Here is a 22528-nt window from a genome sequence, read left to right as displayed (position 1 = left end):
AGAAGGTGACCCAGAGTGGGCAGTGGCTGTGGGCTCCATTGGCAATGGCAGCCCAGTAGCAGCAGAACGGGCAGATTCATGGGTGCACACAAAGTGGACATGAGCAGGGGCAGAAGCAAAAGGTAAATCTAATGTAGCTCTTTGCTTTGCTTTAATCAGAAGTAATTGGCCCCTCCAAATTGTTTCCAGTACAAAACCCAGAGGAAAAAGGACCAGGAAGACCAAAGGTGGCATTATTAAGTGATGGCATGTTTTCTGACAGCAAAGGATAGATGAAAGTGTTTGCCCAGCCCCTACTGAAATCTCTCAGAAGGCTTTAATGGGGCAAAGATTCAGTAGCTCCCTCTCGTTCCCACGGATGTCTGAGGGAGGAAAAGAGGGAGAGGTCTTGGCTGGTGAGCCAGAGAACACTGAGTGGCATAGGGCAACCCTCCATGACTAATAATGAGGATTATTGACAGTACAAGAAGCCTTATTTTCTTCATCTGCTATCAGGGATGTTTCTACTCCGGCTGACCCATTTACTTTTAGAGACTCATTTTATGAATTGCAAACTATTGGCATTACATGGACTTACTTGTTTAAATCTGGGATTTGGTCCTTCCAGAGGGAGGGTGAAAGAGTCAGGATTGCTGGTCTTCATTTTTCCATATTGGGATCCATTCTCTGCTGCTGGTGCTAATTTTGGCCTAACAATTAACACCAAGAAAACACAGGTGCTCCATCAGCCAGCACCACACCATCCATATGTGGAACCATTAATTACCATGAAGGGAAAACTTTTGAATGCTGTAGAGAAGTTTACTTACTTTGGCAAGTGTACTTTCCAGGGATGTACACATTGATAATGAGGTTGACTCACATGTTGCCAGAGCTAGCTCAGTGTTTGGGAGGCTCAAAGGGGAGTATGGGAGAGAAGAGGTATTGGACTGACTACCAAACCAATGGTATACAGACCTGTTGTGCTGACTTCATTGTTGTATGCCTGTGAAACCTGGACAGTATACCAGCACCACGCTAGAAAACTGAATCACTTCCATTTGAAATGTCTTAGGAAGATTCTGAAGATCACCTGGCAGGATAAGGTACCAGACCCCGAGGTCCTTTCTTGAACTCAACTGCCAAACATTCAAACTTTACTTCAGAGAGCACAACTTCAGTGGCCTAGCCACATCATTTGAATCCAAAATGTACACTTGCCAAAAAGACTGTTTTATGGACAACTCACACAGGGCAAGTGTTCACATGGTGGTCAGAAGAAGCAATACAAGGACACTCTCAAGGTCTCTCTCAAGAACTTTGGAATTGATTGTGTAACATGGGAGAAACCGGCACAGGACCACTCAGCATGGCATGCCCACATCAGAAAAGGTGCTGTGCTCTGTGAGCAAAATAGAATTGAAACAGCTCAAAGGAAATGTAGAATGAATAAATTTAGAGAATCCACCCCAAATGTTCACCTGGACTATTTGTGCTCAACCTGTGGTAGAGCTTCCTGAACTCATATTGGTCTGATCAGCCACAGTCAGACACACTAAAATGTGACTTTAGTGTAGTGATGGCATTTTGGTGTTCTTTGAGAATTAAAGACAGCAACCAACCACTTATTCATGTGGCTGTTACAATTGCTTTGTTTTGCTTTGTTGTGTTTTTTGTTCTTCTGTCTTCATTTTTCTTCCTCCTTTAGTATAGTAGTATATGTCAGGTTTTTTATAGCCTTAAGGTCAGTGTTGACTAATACCAACACTAAAGTCATTTAAGCGATGGAAGACGGAAGACAGGAAGGACCTTGTCACAAGCAGGTCTTGTGTGGTGGGAACAACATCCTAACCTTTATCCCCTAAGGATTGTAAGCCAGTTTTTCCTGAAAAACACCTGAAACCATTATCAGGACATGATTGGCTCAGGGAACTAATGGCTTGGATGCTTAATGCTTCTGCGTCTCCACCATGACTAATATGGAAATAGGTTTACAGGATTATACATACATAACCTATATCAAATTGCCTACCATCCTAGGGAGGGGTGAGAGGAGGGAAGGAGAAAATTTGTGACTCAAAATTTTATTTAAAAAAAGAAAGGGTTTTTTTTAAGCTAAAACTTAAATCAGTTTTATTTTGAGAATTTTACATTTCCCTTTAGTTTTTTTTTTAATTTCTGGAATAAAACAAGCATCTCAATAACATAGTACAATAAAAAATGATTGCACATGAAACTGCAAGTCTACCATGCACAACTTGGTATTCCTTTCAACTATACAATGAAATCACCATATAAATTTATTTTTTTCTTCCCTACCCCCTACCACCTACCCTAGAGATGGCTACCATTAGACACAAATAGTTATATATAGATATAGATATGTAAAATTATGCTATATATACTTCTATTTATCAGTTCTTTCTATGGATGCAGATAGTGTCTTTCTTTATATGTCCTTTATAATTAATTTGGCAACTTATGATAGTCAAAATAACTTATTTGCTCAAAGTTGGTCTTAAAACAATATTGCTGTTACTGTATACAATGTTCTCTTGGTTCTGCTCACTTTGCTCTTCATTATTTCACGAAAGTCTTTTCATGTTTTTCTAAGGTCATTGAGCTCATCCTTTCTTATATTACAGTAGTATTTCATCACAATCATACACCACAACTTGTGCAGCCATCCCCAACTGATGGACATTTTCAATTTCCAGCTCTTTGCCACAACAAAGAGAGCTGCTATAAACATTTTAGAACATATAGGTTCTTTTCCTTTTTTCCTAATAATCTTTGGAAATAGACCAAGTAGTGGTATTGGTAGATCAAAGGGTATAGGTAGTTTAATAACTCTTTGGGCATAATTCCAGATTGCTCTCCAAAATGGTTGGATCAGTTCCTAATTCCACCAACAATGAATTAGTGCCTCAATTTATCCATATCCCTTACAACACTTGTCACTTTCCCTTTCTCTCATTTTAGCCAATCTGATAGGTGTAAAATGATATCTCAAGGTTATTTTAATTTTCATTTCTCTAATCAATGATGATTTGGAACATTTTTTGATAGGTCTATAAATTGTTTTGATTTCTTCTCTGGAAAACCATCTGTTCATATCCTTTGACCATTTATCAATTGGGGAGTGACTTGTATTCTTATAGATTAGACAAAGTTCTTTATATATTTGAGATATCTGAAAAACTGTCCACATTTTTTTCTCAATTTTCTGCTTTCCTTCTGATCTTGGCTACAATTGTTTTATTTGTACAAAAACTTTTTTAATTTAATGTACTCAAAGTTATTCATTTTACACCTCACTCTACTCTCTATCTCTTGTTTATTCATAAATTGCTCACCTATCCATAAGTCTGATGAGTAATATGTTCTATGTTCTTCTAATTTTCTTATAAAATATCTTTAATATTTAAGTAATGTATCCATTTTTACCTCATCTTGGTAAATGGTGTGAGATATTGGTCTATGCCAAATTTCTTCCATATTGATTTCTAGTTTTCCCGAAACATTTTTACCAAATAAGGAATTCTTATCCCAAAATCTTAAGTTTTTACATTGGTCAAATACAAGGTTATTGTGTTTATTTGCTGCATTAAATTGTATATCTACTCTGTTCCACTGATCTACCTTTCTATTTCTTAGCCAATGCCAGATAGTTTTGATAATTACTGCCTTATAGTTTAAGATTTGGTACCACTAAACCTCCTTCCTTTATTATTTTTTTCATTATTCCCTTTGATATTCTTGACTTTGTTTTTCCAAATGAATTCTGTTGTTTTTTCTAATGCATATTCAAAGGTATAATTACTGTTTGTCAATTTCTCTCCATCTTATTTTTACTCACTGTTTTTCTTCTCAGACTCTCTTTTTATCCAGTCCTTATAAACTTATGATCTCCCCTTACCCTCTTATTCCTTATTTTACTCACCCCTCTGAAAGTCCCTCCCTTATCTATTCACCTCATCCTCCTGATTTTAATCTTTACACCCTTCTGAAAGTCCCCCCATCCTATCACCCAGTTTTCTTACCTTTTTAGAAGTTCAGAAAACTTCTAAATCTCTTCAGATGTACACATTGCTCTCTTTTCCACCCAGATGAGAGTAAAGTTCCAGTACCACCGGCCCTCCACCCTCATCTGCTTCCTCTATATTACTTCTTCCCTTCATGAGGTAATTTCTCTTTTTAACCTTTTCCTACCCAATTTTGTTTTTAGAATCACCTCAACATACACAACTCAGTCTCAACTTTCTTTCAAACTACCTTAGTAATAATAACAGTTTTAAGTATACCACTGCTAATAATAATAACTAATAATTACTAATATTGATAATATATTTGTACATCATAAGTAAACAGTTTGACCTTAATCATTGCCTTACAAATATTCTTTAATGATTTCTTTATATTCTTCTAGATCTTTTATATCAAATTTTCCATTGAGTTCTTGTCTTTTTGTTACAAATACTTAAAACTCTTACACTTCATCAAATATCCTTTTTTTGTTTCATTCAGACTTATACTCAATTTTGCTGGATAAGTTATTCTTGGATGCAACATTAGCTCCTTCGCTCTTTGAAATATAGTGTTCCAAGACCTATAGCCTTTTAGTATAGAAACTGCTAGGTCTTGTGAAATCCTGATTGTTTTTCCACAGTATTTTTTTTTTAATTGTAGCTTGCAATATTTTTTCTTTAACCTGGGAATTTTGAAACTTCATTATGACATTCCTCTAAGTTTTCTTCCTAGAATCTCTTTCAGGTGGTAATAGGTAGATTCTTTCTATTTCTACTTTGCCTTCTTGTTCTAGGACTTCAGGGCAACTTTGTCCAATAATTTCATGCAATGCTGTACCCAGATTCTTTTTTTGACCATAGCTTTCAGCTAGACTGACAATTCTTGTATTGTCTCTACTCAATCTGTTTTCCAGATCAGTTTTTTTCTAATGAAATATTTCAGCTTCCCTTCTGTGAATGTTAAAATGAATGTTAAAAATTGTCTTTACACATAATTGGAAAAAATAAAACACTGTAAAATTACTTCTGTGTCTCCTTTGTAAAAATATCCAAAATGACTTGAGCTTGGCTCTGAAATTTGACTGATAGACCACAGCAGAGTTGTTGTTGTTGTTATTTGTCTTTCATTCTCAAAGAGGACCAATGACATGAGGAGGAGGATGTCATGAATTAGATTCAAGTGAGGTAGGGCTGTGCAAAGTCATCAACCTCACTCTCTCCTCCAGAGTCATCAGAGTCCAGTGGCAAGACATAGTACTGGACAGTTGGTGATGGCCCCAGATGCAGTGAGAGATCTTGACCTTTTTAAGCTAAGATTTTTCAGAGGTCTCATTTTTCTGTGACAACACCCTTCAGTGATTAAAGGCTATGCAGGAATTGAGGCAAAAGATGGCCTAGTTTGCTTCACAAAAGAATCAGTCAGGAAGCAGAAGACTCAGAGTTTCTGGCCAGAACAGAAACAATTGCTATTTACATTCATTCTGAGCCATCAAAACACAAACAATGAGCAAGTGAAGCTTGGCTTGGGGCCCATTACTGCCCAATCAGTAAGAGCCAGAGTGATCTGCATTTAATGGCATAGTCAAGTAGCTCCATTTGAATCCCAATAGGCTTTATCAAAGCTTGATTTTCATGAGTTATATTTCAAGAAATCATAAATAAAAGCTACATGAGACAAAAGAGTTAATTGCCCCAGTTTTATTTTTTTTAAACAAAATGATGATAGAATAAATAAGTAGGGAAAAAATCTAGTCCTCAAACCCCAAGATATATTGTGAAGTATAAGTGATCAAAATTTATATTCTTTTGGACAGAGCACCCACATATAACTGTATGACTCATCATGTGGACAAAAGCAGAAAAGAAAGAAGGGGAAGAGAAAGTGGGAGGAGAAGAGAGGAAATAGGATCATTGTCCCACTAGACCTAGCCAGTTGGGTCCCCAGGGGGCAGCTAATACTACTCACAGATTATTGTTTATCCTTCATCCTTAAAGAGGACCAGTGACATCAGGAGGGTGATGTTCTGACCAGCAAGTGAATTAGATTTAATGAGGCAGAGCTGTATTGGGAAGTAAGAAGACTGCAAAAGCAGGAGGGGGCTGGGTTATCCCACAATGGACAACTTAGAGGCAGGAGAGATTCACTCAGGTGAATCAACTCACAGTGTCTTCTTGTATATAACCCTACCATGACTTAAATAAATCTCCTTTGATTTATAGTTGAATGGCTTGGAAGTCCCTCGTTTTATTCTAGGGAATTGGCCTTTAGTCAGATCTATTTTCCAAAACAAGCTAGAAATGTAAATTTGACAGTGAAATCTATTACAATGATCATTGAATTAGTGGGAATAGATGTTATCACAAAAAATAAAGATTGTATAGGCAAAGAGGAGCTCATCTGGAGGTGTGATAAGAAAAAGGATCTAGATTACATATGTGTGTGTGTGTGTATACACATGCTATATATTATATGTATAATATATATATACAAAGACATAAGAGACCCATCAGAGTACTCTTTCAAAAAGTAAAAGAAGAAAAAAACATCAAAGAGGAAGTGATCAACATAGAGTTTTCAAAGATCAATAGGAAAATGACTGAGAAAGGCCATTGGATTAATTTCCAAAGGACATAATTAATGATTATATGAAGAATAGTATAGCAGAGCTGTGGGGATGGAATCCAGACTATAAAGCATTGAAAAAAGAGAGACTGGTCATTGTCCTTTATCCTGAAAGAGGACCAAAATGACATCACTATGTTAGAGTCAAGTTTCAGTGTGTCTGACTGGCTGATCAAACCAATATGAGCTCAGGATGTTCTACACAGGTTGGGCACAAATAGTCCATGTGAATATTTGGAGCAGAGATATCTCTAAATTTGCGCATCTCACATTTCTTTTGAGTTGCTTCAATTCTGCTTCGCTCCTAGAGCACAGAACCTTCTCTGATGATGGCATGCCATGTTGAGTGGTCCTGTGCCAATGTCTCCCACGTCACACAATCAATTCCATAGTTCTTAAGGACCTTGAAAGTGTCTTTGTATCACTTTTTCTCACCACCAGGTGAGCATTTGCTCTGTAGGAGTTCTCCATAAAATAGTCATTTTGGAAAGAGTATGTTTGGCATTCAAACATGGCCAGTCCATCGAAGTTGTGCTCTCAGAAGTAGTTTGAATGCTTGGCAGTTTAGTTCAAGAAAGGACCTCAGTGTCTCGTATCTTATCCTGCCCGGTGATCTTCAGAATCTTCCTAAAACAATTCAAATAGAAGTAATTCAGTTTACTGACATGGGGCTGGTAGGCCATCCAGGTTTCACAGGCATACAACAATGAGGTCAGCACAACGGCTCTGTAGACCTTCAGTTTGGTAGTCAGTCTAATACCTCTTCTCTCCCATACTTATTTTTGGAGCCTCCCGAACACAGCTTTTCCTCTTTTGGCACGTTGTTGTTCAGTATTTACAGGTCTTCATGAAAATTTTCTTACTTCATCATAATTCTCGTGGTGGGAACATAGGCACTGATGATGGTCATGTGGCATTTTCTATAGGTGGCAATTGCATGGTCATGAGTCTGTCATTCACTCCTTTTGGTAGGCATATAAGATTGCTGACTAGATTAGTTTTGATTGCAAAACCTACACCAGCTTCATGGCATTCCCCTTCACTGTGGCTACTCCAGAAAAATGTGCATCCAACTCTGACTTTAGTAAGCTGTGCTTCATTTGCCAGCCTTGTTTCACTCAGGGTTGATATTTGGATGTAATTACCTGCTGAGTTCTCTTGCAACAAGAGCTGTTCATCCTTCACATCTCCTGGATTTTGTGATGTCTATAAATGTGTGCACATATTCCATGTACCAATGATGCATAGAATCATCTTTGCAGAAGTTTTTGTGCATTTTTTGTGTGTGTTTCAATCACAGGGTGGGATCTCCGCCTGCTGTGGTAATTAGGACAGGGTTGGGTAAGCAGATCATTTTGGGGGCACCTTTTCTAGTCCCTTCCTCACACTGGAAGGTGAGCGATGTGATACTTAAAAGACTTCTCAGACACCCAGGGGTTTACCAAATCCCACTGCTGCTTCCTGTGAGAGATGACCCTATGGCCTGGGCTGCCTGTGTGCAGGGTTGTAATGACAGCTCCCCCTGTATCTATACCTGCTGCTTCATCCCTTCCCTGTTGCCAAAGGACTTTGAGACAGGTAAAAATGGTACGGGTGATATCTTTTGACTTGTGCATAAATTGGATTTAAGTGAAGCAGAGTTGCACGAAGTCATCAGCCTCACTCTCTCTTCCACAGTCATTACAGTCCAATGGCATGATGGATTCAAGATGACTAGTGATGGCTTGAGATGCAGTGGATGACCTTGGAATCTTTGATGTCTAACCAAGCTCTAAGCCCTCCACAGCTCCTGCTTCAGCTGCCTTCATGAACTTGGAACAAATGGTTCTCATCCACCCATTCTACTAGGGAAAGTCTTCACATGCTTGAGTAGACACCCCCCTAACTCACCAATGGGTTTGAGACCCCTTAGTTACCCTCTACCTGATTTAGTCTATTTGCCAAAATGGTTTATGGTGTTTGGGCACTGTACATACTACAGCTACTTGGAGCCACAGGTGAAAGTTAAGTGGAATGAGTGGACACCAAAGGTGGAAAGCAGCTCTGAAAAAGGCTTGGCAGCCCTCACGCCAGAGGTACTAGTCTTCCCTGAGCACACCCTACATCCCATTGAGAAGAGAGGGTCTAGTAAAGAAATGGAGATGTAGGTTGATTCCTTTTTGTAGAACCTTCATGATGAAGAGAAGAGAGATATTACAGCTTTGCTACATAAATTCAGAAATTTGTGATCATGTTGTTTCCTCCCCCAGTGGAATGTGAGCCTGATATATTTCAGTGAGTTCTAGTAATATGACCTGGCATACTGGAGTCACTCGGTGCAGAAGCTGACAGACATACTTAACTTTACTAACATGGAGAGAATTCATAAAGGCAAATGAACATCACTGTAACAAAATTATGACATTTGCCTGTTACTGGTCCTGCGTCATTCCTTCTATTCTCTACCATTTTTCAAAGATGTCCGAGACTGTCTCCTTAATTAGATCTCCTAATTCTTTTGACACTTTGGTGTGTTATTTCTCTGGTTCTAGTGACTCAGTCTTATTTAAAGCAACAACTCTTTAATGGCAAAGACTATTTCTTTTTAAATCCTTGGTTCTGAGCACAATGCTTGGCAGTTAGTAGACACTTAAAATTTGCTCATTAAATGAATAAAAGATTGAAACTAGAGTTTTAAATATTCTTGTGTTGCTAAGGGGTAAATGTATGATTGAACTTAGAATGATTGACTCATGATCAAGCTACCATAGGATAATAAAAATAATAATAAACTGATATTATTGTCATTGTTATTCATTGATATTATTCATTGATGTTATCAGTATTCATCATCATCATTATTATCATAATTGTTGTATCATTATCAAATTGATAATTGATATTAATAATTATCATCACTATCAATGTTGTTAATTATATGATGATAATTTATGTAGAGTTTTTAGGTTTTGAATGTCTGTCCCATGTTATCTTATTTGATTTTTGCAGGAAATCTACCTTACTGCAGTATGTATGTGGGATATATAGGTTATATAATGTTCTCATCTGCCTAGGGTATAAGATGTTCAAGGAAGACTTGTATCTCTGGTGTGAGGACTGCTGAGTCCTTTTAGGGCTGCTTTCCACATTTGATGTCCACTTGTCACCCAACTCTCATCTGTGGCTCCAGGAAGCTATAGAATGCACAATGTCCACATCTTGGTAGACCATTTTGCAAATAGGTTAAAACAGGTTGAGGGTAACCAGCAGACATTTTAAGATTCCCCCACACCCTGGGTAGAATGAGCAGATGAGAACATTTTTTTTTTTCAACAGTCAAGAAGGCAGCTGAAACAGGTATTGTAGAGCATTTAAAGCTAGGTCAGACATCAGAAAAGATACCAAAGTCATCCACTGCATCCTGAACCATCACCAATCATCTTGACTTTGTTTTAGGCTCTGATGATTCTGGAAGAGAGAATGAGGTTGACCACTTCAAGCAACCCTGCCTCATTTAAATCTAATTTATGCATGAATCAAAAGACATCACCAATACCATTTTATCATTTTTACCTATTTCAAAGTCCTGTGGTGATATGCAAGCGATGAAGCAGCAGGTGTGAGTATACTAGGAGCTGTAGTCACAACCCTACACACAGGCAGCCCAGGCCATAGGGTCATCTCATTCGACTGAAGGCAGCCCTCTGGGTGACTGAACAGGCTTTTTTAAGGACCACACTGCTCATCTCCTGGTATGAGGAAGGAGCTAGAAAAGGTGTCCTAAAATTGTCTGCTTTACCCAACTCTGGCCTGCTTACTATAGTAGGCAAAGATCCCACACTGTAGTCAAAACTCAAAAAAAATAGAAAAATTTTGCAAAGTTACCCTCAAGCTGGTTTAGTTCATCCGTCAAGACACTTTCATGGAGGTGTGGCTACTGCCCATGCTATAGGTTCTTGGAGTCACAGGTGACAGTTGGGTAAAAGGTGGACACCAAAGTTGATGAGGTACCCTGAAAATGGCTCAGTAGCCCTCGTAACAGTGGTACAACATATAATATGCCCAGAAGTGTAACATGCGATACAGATGTTTTATGTATAGATGTATATGGATATAGATGTATATACAATTTATAACTTACATATATTATATGGGTAATTCTTTGGAAACTGTATACAAGTTCACAATTTTTGTTATAATCCTCTTTCTTCTTTGTACATTGAAATGTTGGTGTGTATTGAGGATTATGAAGATTTTAAGAAAAAATAATCTTGATATGAGATCCACCTAAGCAAACTTTTCTGGAGGGTTACCAGACAGATGGAAAAGTGGGAAAGCTCTGCTAAGACATTTATAATGAATTACTTTTGCTATCAGCAGGTTGTTGTAAGAATCAAATGAGATATTTATAAAAGCTCAACCCAGCACCTGGCACACAGTAACCCGAAATGCTTGTTTCCATCTCTCATTCCATGATGATGATCAGTAATAAGAGAGTGGGTTTTGGATATAAAGATTGCAGGTGTCTTCCTGAAATGAAGACCTATCTTTTAAATTATGTATATTTTAATATTTTCTGGTATTTTGCATGGCTGTGAGTCCTTAAAAGCTGCACTGCCAGAAGGAATGAAGTTGATGATAATCCAAAGGTCAGTGATTCAGTCAATAAACATTTATTATGTTCCTACTATGTGCCAGTCATTGGGCTAATTATTTAAGATACAAAGAAAGGCAAATCAGTCTGCTCTCCAGCAGCTCACAGTCTAATGGGAGAGGCAACGTGCAAAGGATGACTTACAAACACGCTACATGCAGGATAAATTAGACATAATCAATGGACATATGCATAGGGTAAGCAGGTTGTTCTGTCATTCACAGAAGTCCCAGGAATACTTTTATACAACCTTACAAATAGGAGATCATATAGGAAGAGTGATGTGTGGAAAGGCACCAAAGAAATATGTCATTGAAAAAGACTGTTAGCATATGGCAAGGAACAATTAAAGAGTAGGCTGTGTCCTCCAGCAGTAGTTTGTGAAGTCAAGGGAACGAGAGGAAGGTTCCCAGAAAGTTGACTGGACACCCTGTGTCGACTCCATGAGAAGGCATGGACGAGAATGGCACAGCTTAGGTGATCATGTCAGTTTAGAATGCACTGAGGTTCATCAGAGGTTATGCCAGCTGTCAGCACTGAATGGATGCTAAGACACAGGTATGGTGGTGGCCACACCTAGTTTTGCAGCAGGAGTGGAAGTCTCCTAGGAAAATGGAGGAGAAGCTATAGTCATTGGCAGGCAAATATCTAGGAGATGTCATTCCCTGAGAAGAGCTGGTACAGTTGAACAAGGGAGTAACTCATTCACCCCTGACCTCACACCCAGAAGACAACTTGTGTTCAAACACAGTCTCAGACACTTACTAGCTGTATGACCCTGAGCAAGTCGCTGCTCATCTTTAAAATGGAGACACACTGAAGAAGGAAATGGTAAGCCACTCCAGTATCTTTGCCAAGAAAACTTCATGGGAAATGTCCATGGGGTCAGGCAGTGAGAAATGACTGAACAACAATCTCTATGCTTTCACAATGAGCCCGCTATCCATAAGGACTTGTTGTAGACAAGATGGGAGATGAGATTGTAAGTGGCTGCAGATGGGACTAAAGGACTAAAAGCCTTCAAGCAAGGTGAGAGGAGGATTAGGCCCTGTCTGAGATTATGGAGGAAGGGATGAAGATGTAGATTCCCCTGTCTGACCTCCAAGGTATATGTTTGTATGAGTTTGTTTGTGTGTATATATGTCTTTGTATTTGTGAGTACAGATGTGGGAAAGGGAGAGGTAGAAGAGTCAGTGTATGTCTGAGTAGAGCAACTTCAGGAATTCTTGGAATGGAGGGCAGGATAGTGTTTGCTATCTTCTGAGCTGTTCTGGATCTGGTGCTGACCATGGGCTGTTCCTGATTTCATTGGATTTTCAAACAATAACATAAGGAAATTGTATTGTGTTGTCTGGAAGATCCTAGGAGTCTTCATACGCCAATAGATTTCAGGAACCATAAACTCAATGGCAAGTGAAAGTAGGGGATCCCCATTTCTTCCCACAATACCTCAAACAGAAAGCAATACAAATGCAATATCAATATGCCCATTGGACTGTTGAGTGCCCTGAGAAGGGAAGGGAATCTCAGCTGGTTGAGCAAGTCCTCTCAGGGCCAGCATTCAAGTCTCCCATCACTAGCTCTGGTGCTCTTGTCTTTGGGTCAGACTGCCTCTCCTGAAATGAAAAGAAAAGAGCCTTCCAGTCAGGACTGTGCTAGTAAATGTCTAACAACAGATTCTAACAAAAAAGTATACTTGACATAATTTTTATTTTAATCTGAATTAATAGCATTTTGATCACTTTAAATCCAGACAATCAACAAAACAGTAAATTGTGCCCTGATTTGGAGCAATTTGTGGATTTATAAGGTACAAATATTCACACTGAAAATTTCACAATCAGCTCTTGTGATCCAGTTGAAGCTGGCCCCAGCACACCTCAGCTTCCAAATCTACAATTTTAAAACTGCCTCCATTGACAGACACGTAGCTTGTCTTCATCATTCTACCAAGGACCTTCAATGTCAAGTTAAGCAAGTCCCTTCTCATATCTGGAAATTAATCTTATAATTTTAAAATGAAGGGTTGAGTTGTATAACATCTAACATATATAGCCAGCTCAGAAATTCTCTTCTCAATGCATTTTTCAGTGATTGTCAGTGTTTTCCCTTTTGGTCTGCTCTGGGTGAATATGCAAGCTAACAGTCATCTCCAGAGAGAAGACTATATGTGGATGATGGCATGTTTCTATGTCAAGGGCCAGGGATGTACAAGTAAATGGGCTCAGGGGAAGTGTTTGGGGCAGAGATGGCAGATGCTTGTAAGGAGGTCTCTGAGGACTTGGGCAGCACAATCACTGCAGGAGGAGACGAGAGCACACCTGACAGTACCAGAGAACATATATAGGATGTCAGATCTGCCTTTCCCTGCCGCAGCTATCTTCAGGAGTTGCATCAGGACCAGCTGAGCAGCAGCAGCATACTAGTTAGTCAGTCATCATCATTTGTAAAGGTGAGAGGGGCATCAAAACTGGGATCACTGGGATTACACATTTAGAGTTGGAAGAACACTTTGAGATCATCAGGTCCAACTTGCTCATTTTACAGATGAGGAAACTGAGGCCAAGGGAAGATAATGTGCTTTACGAGGTTCTCATAACCAGGAACTGTGTGAGCTAGATTTAAAAGCCAGGCCATTCTGACACCAAGTCCATTGCTGCATGCTGTATGCCAAGCAAGTGTGGGAACCGTCTGTGCAAAGTCATTGCCAATTTCCATCGAGCACTAGATGTTAAGACATACTTCAACAGATAATTACTAATAGCAGCTCACATTTATATAGCATTTTTCTCTATACATAACATTCCTTTCTCAAGAGCCCTTTGATATAGAAAGTCTCAACATTTGTATCAAACTTAAAGATGAGAGAAATGAGGTTCAGAGAAATGTAATAAGTTTCAGAGGTATGTCTAAAACCCAGGTGTTTATATGCTTTGTAATTATTTCAAATCGACTCTCTCTATCATGTGATGCTGCCTTACCTGAAATTTAAATTAGACAAAAAGCCAAACTCCCAGATATGGAGACGTGATTAATAGAGTCTGTGGAGCCTCTTTCTCTAAGGATCTTCATAAAAAAGCAGGTTCTCTTGTCTAGAATAGGGTGGGCATGGCCCTCCTACAATGTAAGAAGGAAGTCACCTTTGGTAGATCATTCCCACATAAGGAGTCTCTGCTTGAGGGAGACATTGGGTGGTAACACATCACACATGTGCAAGGGCTCTGAAAGCCTTTGTGTGTGGGTCTGGCATACATGTATGTGGGGGAAGGGGTGACATACAGAGTTTCCTGTCTTAATTACTTAATTCATTGAATCTATTTTATTTTCCAACATTATTTTCAACAGATAGACCTTTTCTCAGCCCTCAGATATCACTTGCTCTTCATTAGAAAGAATTAGTTCTTTTAGCACCTCAACCAGGGTTTTCATGGGGTGGACTGGATAGAATTGAGACCTCCCTTCATCCACTGGAGAATCTGCCAAAATAACCTGATTGATATTCATCTACTCCTAAAGTCTGAGTGACCAGGTGTTTTAGCATCACACACCAAAGTCCCAGTCAAATGAAAAAAAAAAAAAAAAACCAAACCTAGCGTTTGCAAGGTAACAAGACCCCAGAGACCATATGACCTAATTTCTTCATTTTACACTTAAGAAAAGAGAACATCAGGCAGGTGAAGGGTCTTCCTATGGCACACACAGAGAGGAAGTAAGGGCAGCGAGATCCAAACCCAAGTCTTCTGATTCCAAAACCATAATAATGGCAGTGCCCATACCCATTATTTCATATCTGTGGGAATCTTTTGTGTGAAAATTCCCTCCACCAGTGCAAATTATTGCCTTTGGCCCAAATTACTGGGGGCTCTACTGTGCTGTAATATGAAAAGTATAACAGATTTTGTCAGATGCAGGACCTAAGTCAGGAAGCCAAGGCTGTCCCTCTCCCTACCTCTCCAATGTTATGCTACTTAGCAGCAGCAGCAGCATTAGCTCGTGCTTATATAGCACTTTGAAGTTAGCAGAAAAGTTCGTGTCTTTCTCTTCTCCCCATGGCTCTAGAACTATTTCCTCCCAATATAGTTCCTCACCAGAACCAGCCCAGATTTCTTGAGCTTTATTTTTCCTTATTTTGATGTAAGTTGCCTAAAGCCAACTGTTTACAAGTCAACTGAGTGAATTGCTTTGATCTGGTGGTGTTTGGTTATAAATGTTAATATTATTACTGGGCTGCTATAAATGAACTACTATATCAAGGGATTCTTTGGTGTAGTGACTAAAGAGATTCCAGAAGCTTCTGCAGTCTAGCTGTAAATATTTTGCTTGGTTCTCTAGACAGATGGGGCCTGGCAAGGGATGCACATTCAGTAAATGGAGATGTGTTCACCTTATCTGTTTGAGGAGCCATCAAAAAACAATCCAAAGACTCTACATATCCCTTGTCAGACACAAAATGAAGATCTTCATACCTCCACCTTCAATATGAGATAATGATGATAATGATATAAACACTAACCGGCAATTACAAACTAATATTGTGCTTTTTGGATATAAAGTACTCTGCGTACATAGTATGCCATTTGAACCTGGAATAGCCCCATGAACAACCTTTCATGAATGAGAAAACTGAGTATGAGTGAGTCGAAAAAATTTGCCCCAGATTGGACAGGTACAGTCCTCCCAATTCTAGGATTACTATCCTTTCTGAAATCTCCTTTGGGATTATTTTCATGGCAGGAGAGCAAAACAAGAAGAAGTGACAGGCCTTGGCTTCCTTCTTCTTTTGCCTCCTTTCTTCTTACTAATGCTCCCTTTTCCTTCATCCAGATAAACTTCATTGTAAAGGATGGATACACTTCATTCTTAAAAACTGAATACATTGAACACACCCAAACATTCTGTCTCATAACCTAAGCCTACATCTCTTTAAATGCTTTCCCTAAACAAAAATATTTGAGCTCAGAGTGGGAGGCCAGAAATCCATCCTTTTAGAAAGAAAGAAAAGTCTGCTACACTGTGGAAACCTCAAGCAAGGGATGCAGAGGAAATAGCTTTCAGGGCTCAGAAATGCCTGAGGAAGCAAAGAGAGAAGGTATTTTTAAATGCAAGTGGGTGAGGGAAGACAGGGAGAAGCAGACAGATAGACACAGAGACTGACACAGACACTAAGCCAGAAAACAACAATAGAGACAGACAGAGACAGATAGAAGCAGATACATACAAGCCAGAGACACTAAAAGAAATACAGAGAAAAGAGACACAGAGAGACAGATACAGAAAGGTGTAGAGATAGAAAATAATAGAAAGAGATAGACCAACAGAGAGCATTTTTACCAGAAAGAATTTGCAAAAAACGGTGTTCTAACTGGCTCAGGGCCTTGGACAGTATTAGGTAAGTAAGGAAATTAAAGTAAATGTATTCATGGATTCAATGATTTCTGAAGACCCACCAGGCAGGAAATCCTCTGATTCTTAGAGTAAATAAGAGTATGGGTGTAACTCAGCCCCAGCTCTGTCACCTTCACAAAGAAAATTATTCATTCATTCAATCATCAATTCTTTATTAAGCAGGTAATATCATTGCACATGGAAAGTATGGATATTGTCATTTACATATGTCGGTAGGATTAAAACTGGAGGTGCAAGCAGGCTACAAAGGAATGTGGACCTGAGCTAGTTTGTCAAAGATTTGCATCACATCTTAGAGTCTAAGACTTAGAATCAGTGAAAAAATTTAATCACGGATTGGTGTGATAGCAAGCAGTGACAATAGATGGACAATTTGACAAAGCAATGGTTCCATTCAGACATTAAGAGAACTTGAAACGAAGGTCTCAGGGATGCTCATTAGTTTCCAGTTTCTGTGCCAATGAAACCCTGGTTGGATCCAAATAAATATCATTCCATAAGCTCAGAACAGAGAGAGAGAGAAGGGGGAGGGAGGTAATGTCTCTTTTATTTCTTTGCTTGTAATTTTTCTAATAGATGTTTTCCTCTACTCAGGCATTCAAGTTTGGAGAGGTTTCAATGCAGAGTATAATTTCATTTTCTCTGTTTTAATACTTTATTGTTATTTTTATATCACCTACTTTTTCTAATATAAAAATAGTCATTTATCATAACAGAATTAGAATGAAGAGTAAAAAGTACACCAAGCTTAAACAACATACAGGAGAAAGGCAGACACTATTTGCAGAGTCCTCCACTCAAAGCCCCATCTTTGGGACTAAGTTTGGTACTAGGTTCAATTATTTTGTTTTTCATTTGATTTCTATCTTTGAAGTCATTGTGTATATTGTTTTCTTCATTCTGCTTACTTCACTTTTCATCCATTTATATAGCTCTTTCCAAGTTTCTCTGTTTCATTACACTCCTCATTTTTAACAGAATAATAATATCCCATTACATTCATGTGTCAGAACTTGTTTATCCATTCTCTGAGAAATATTAACTGTCCAACAAAAACAAATTCTTCGCCAGCATAAAGCATACATCATTTTGAGTATATAGAGGTTCTGTTTGTCACTGACCTCTTTGAAGCATATTCTTACCAATCAAGTCTTTGGTCAAAAGAAAATGAACACTTAGTCACTTTCTTCCCATGCCTCCATCTGGCTTTCCAATGGTAGGATCAATTCACAGCCCTACCAGCAATGCATTAATGTGACCATTTTTCCACAGTCATTCTGACATCGCTAATTCCCCTCTTTTGTCATATTTTCCAATTTTCTACCTGTGAGATGAAACCTCAGGAAGTTTTTAGCTTGTGTTGAAAATTTTGATTATATTCTTAGACTACCTATCTATTGGGGAATGGTTTTTGGTCTTATGTGTGCTTGTTAGTTGTCTATTATAGACATCAGTACATCATAAGAGCTTTTGATACAAAGATCTTTATTTCTGGTTGAAAAAAAATCACTTCACTTCTTAGAATATTTTTCATGAAGTTTGCTCGAAAGCTTTTCAATTTCATGGAGCTAAAAATATCTTTGGGAATCTTTTCTAATCTTATTTAACTAAGAATTCATCCCCAGACACATCTGTGAATGTTAACTGACCTGGTTCTCTTCAATTTGCTTTTATAGTATGGTGTTTTTTTTTTAATATTTAGAAAGAAATGTAACCTGTAAACCCCAAGATATCTGGCAAGGTTTCAACCTAAATCACTCTGGCTGTCATTGATTGGCCAACAATAAGTCCTAGGCCAATCTCCTCTTGGTCATTGTTTTGGCCCAGATTGGCTGAGAGTGAATATAAATAGTAATTTATGATATAAATTTTTATATAATTTATTATATATTTATATACAATATATAATATTATTATATTTATATAAATATATTATTATATTAATATAATTATTATATTTACATAATTTATTACATAAATAGTAATTTACTAATTTTTTATTTAATTTTAATCTGTTTTGGCCAGAAATCCTTCCTCTTCCAGAGGGATTTTTTTAGCTAGGTAAAGAAACCATTCTCTGCCTCATTTCTTATTAATCCTGAATCACTGAGTGGGCATTGCCTCAGTCAAATTGAGACCTGTTAAATATTTTAGCTTGAAAAGGCCAAGGTCCCCCCACTGCATCCTGGGCCATGTCCAGTTGTCCTGATCTATATCTGGCCACTGAACCAGATGGCTCTGGAGGAAAAAGTGAGGTTGGTGACTTCACACCTTTCACTTAAATCAAATGCACGTGTACATTATGGCATCATCTTCCTGTTGTCATGATCTTCTTAAAGAATGAAGGACAAACAACAATACTTAAATCATCTGTCTGTTTCAGGTTACTGTGGTCTTGGTGTAAGATGTTGATCTAATCCTACTTGCTTCCTGACTGAATGCCAGTTTTGCTAGTAATCCTTATTCAATAGGAAGTTTTTTCTTAGATAACATGTTTTTTAGTTTATTTTTATTTTCTCTTCAAAGGAATCATAGCTATAAACATGGAAATTTTAGTGAGATTGCAGTCATGCTCTTTTTACCCATTTAAACTCCAATCTTCCTAACCTGAGGCCCAGGATTTTCTCCACTCTTCCAGCTAGCTGCTATAACAATAACAGTAACAACAATAACAACAATACACATTTACACAGTGTTTTAAGGTTTTCAAAGCACTGCACGTATGTTATCTCAGAAATAATCTTATGGAACAGATCCTATTCTACTTTCTATTTTACAGGTGAGAAAACTGAGGGACAAAGAGGCTGACTTTCACAGAGTCACAGAGCTAGTAAGTGTCTGAGGCCAAATTTGAAGTGAGATCTTCCTGGCTTCAAATCCAGTGTTCTTATCCAATTCACAACCTAGCTGCTGAAAATCAAAGCATCAGACTATACAATCATTGCTGATGTATATGAATAGGGAGATTCTAGGAGAAACAAAAGGGAGTTTGGCTTCACAGCAGTTTCTTTCCATTTCCTCCATTTTATCCTACAGGAAAACCTTTCCAGAAACACCCTCCTATGGTGGAATGGAATCAAACCACCACTGGTTTCTTCCTATTGGGGCTGTTTCCCTCAACAAAAATTGGCCTGTTCCTCTTCTTCCTGGTCATTCTCACCTTCCTAATTGCATTCTTGGGTAACTCAACTATGATTCACCTCATCTGGATGGATCGCCACCTCCACAACCCCATGTACTTTCTACTCAGTCAGCTCTCTCTCTCTGACCTCATGTACATTTGTACTACAATTCCCAAGATGGCTATCAACTTCCTGTCTGGGGACAATTCCATTTCTTTGGTGGGTTGTGGATTCCAGAGTTTCTGTTTTTTACTCACAGGTGGCAGTGAAGGGTTGCTCCTGGCATCTATGGCCTATGACCGTTATGTGGCCATTTGCCGCCCCCTCCATTATCCCGTTCTCATGAACAAAAGAAGTTGCTTGCTGATGATTGCTGGGTCCTGGCTCTCTTCTTCCATCAATGCCATTTGTCATTCAGTGTATATACTCTCTATGCCCTACTGCAAGTCCAAAATCATTAATCATTTCTTTTGTGATATCCCAGCCATGGTGCCTCTAGCCTGCATGGATACCTGGGCCTATGAGTACACAGTATTCTTAAGCACCTTCCTGTTTCTTTTGACCCCTTTCCTTGGCATCATGGCTTCCTATGGTCGAGTTCTCTATGCCGTCCATCATATGCGCTCATCACAGGGCAAGAAGAAAGCCTTCACTACCTGCTCTACCCACCTCACTGTGGTCTCCTTCTATTATGCCCCATTTGTGTATACATATCTGAGGCCCCGATCTCAGCGTTCCCCAGAAGAGGACAAGAACTTGGCTGTCTTCTACACCATCCTCACTCCTATGCTTAACCCCATCATCTATAGCCTGAGGAATAAGGAGGTGTTGGGGGCCCTCCAGAGACTCTTTGGGAAATCCTTATCCCAAAAAGAGTAGCTGGGGACATAAAGTCACATAAATAAACCAAAAACAATCTTACCAATCACATGGCTAGACTATTTTATTTGACGGATAAGATGCAACCTGTCCGTTACTCCTAAGTAACCATTATTATTAAATTAAATTTTATTTTCTCAATTAACATGTATTTACTCTCTCTCTCTCTCTCTCTCTCTCTGCTATGTTCCTCTGAAAACAGACAAATAAAGGTGCAAACCCTTGTAGCAATTTGGAAAGGTTAATCAAAACAAACCCCAACTCTGGCCATCTCCAAAACTGTGTCACATTCTGTATAATTGGTTCACACTACTCTGTTTGAAGGTGGCTATGATTCTTTATCACCAGTACTGTCAAATCATGGTTGGTCCATGAGATAATCAGAATTCTTAATTGTTTCCAAGTTGCTTGTTTGCAATGTTATTATTGTTTTAGAAATTGTTCTGCTAGTTTTGCTTACTTTTCTCTTTATCAGTTTACACAAGTCTTCCCCAGTTTCTCTGAAACTGTCTCCTATGTGTTGTGGTACAATCATATTCTATTACAATCGTATACCATCAATTGTTCTCCATTTTATGGGAACCTAGTTAGTTTCCAGTTCTTTGACCCCAAAAGTGATCTGCCCCATATGATTTTATATGTAAGTATGTTTCATTTTTCTTTGTTCTTTTTGTGGGTATATGCCCTATAATCAAAGAGTATGCACCACTTAATGACTTTGGCAATATAGTTCCAAATTTCCTTCTAAAGTGCTGCACAATTTCAGAGCTGCATCAAAAGCACATTAATGTACCTTCTTACCCATGCAACCAACACTTTGTCATTTTCCTACTTTCCCAATATGACAGATGATATATGGAATTTTCTTTGCTCTACTTTTTCTTTCATTAATTATTGGTGACTTGGAACATTTTTCATATATCTATTCACAGCTTGGATTTTTTTCCCTTGAGAAAAATTCTGTCATCATAAAAGTCTACGATAAAGAGAAACTGACACAAAATTTTTGGCATAATCTATTTTCAAGGCTAGAAGTTGCCAGCAATAGAGGTCAATGGCTCCTTGGTGACCACAGACCCCTTAGAGCAGAGAAAGCAGTCTTTTATACAGTGGGTTACATAAGATTCAGTAATGTTAAACTAAGATTGTTGTTTGTCCATAATAGAGGAGGAATGAAGATGTAGGGTGGGCTTATATTTGGCATAATCATGCTGACTTGCAAAAGGGAGCTTCCAAAGTCCAGGGCAATGAGGAAAACAGAAAGTTCATCAATATCCTCTGGAAAAATTCTCTTTTGGACAACCCCCTATACCAGAATGGTCTCATGCTAGACTTTTGACCATATGGAACAGCTAATGACCACCTTGGCTCAATGAATCTGGGCTGCAGCCCAGAGAAACAGAGAAGTTAACCTCTTACATAGAAGACAATTTATGTCATAGACACTAATGTCAGTAGTACAGAATAAAATGGGGTATCAATTTTCAATTTCACAATTCCCCTTTTCCCTTTTTCTTCCTAGTTATGGCTTTCATCATTTATCAATTAAGGAATGGTTCTTATTCTTATAAATTTGAATGAGTTCTTTATTCTTTCTCTTAGAGGCAATCAATTAACCAATATTTATTCAGTGCCTACTATGTTTCTGATACTGTGCAACTTTCTGGGGATACAAATACAAAAGTGAAGTAGTCCAAACTTTAACCAATTTAAAGTCTTCTGGGGATTACAACATGTTCACCTATTAGTAAATAAAGTGTTTATGCAAACTTAATGCAAAAGACATAGAAACATATGCATATATAGAGATATATGTACGTATATATTTACACTTAGATACCATGTATATACATGCATA

General features: G+C 38.3%; 1 protein-coding gene across 1 annotated transcript; it reads left to right on the top strand.

Annotated features, from left to right (window-relative positions):
• The first annotated feature begins 19731 nt into the window (after window positions 1-19731).
• On the top strand, window positions 19732-20670 carry LOC114042476 (olfactory receptor 2L3-like). The gene has a single exon (XM_027861161.1). It carries the CDS (start codon window positions 19732-19734, stop codon window positions 20668-20670), a length of 939 nt encoding a protein of 312 aa, XP_027716962.1.
• Window positions 20671-22528: the final 1858 nt, after the last annotated feature.

The sequence above is a fragment of the Vombatus ursinus genome, unplaced genomic scaffold (genome assembly GCF_900497805.2).
Source record: "Vombatus ursinus unplaced genomic scaffold, bare-nosed wombat genome assembly UNPS02014460.1, whole genome shotgun sequence".
Classification (NCBI taxonomy): domain Eukaryota; kingdom Metazoa; phylum Chordata; class Mammalia; order Diprotodontia; family Vombatidae; genus Vombatus; species Vombatus ursinus.
The sequence above is the reverse complement of the archived record's forward strand: the minus strand, read 5'-3'. Positions and strand labels throughout refer to the sequence as shown.

Bases quoted from the DNA above. Each gene is read 5' to 3' on its own strand.
- LOC114042476 (XM_027861161.1), top strand. From the start codon at position 19,732: ATGGTGGAATGGAATCAAACCACCACTGGTTTCTTCCTATTGGGGCTG.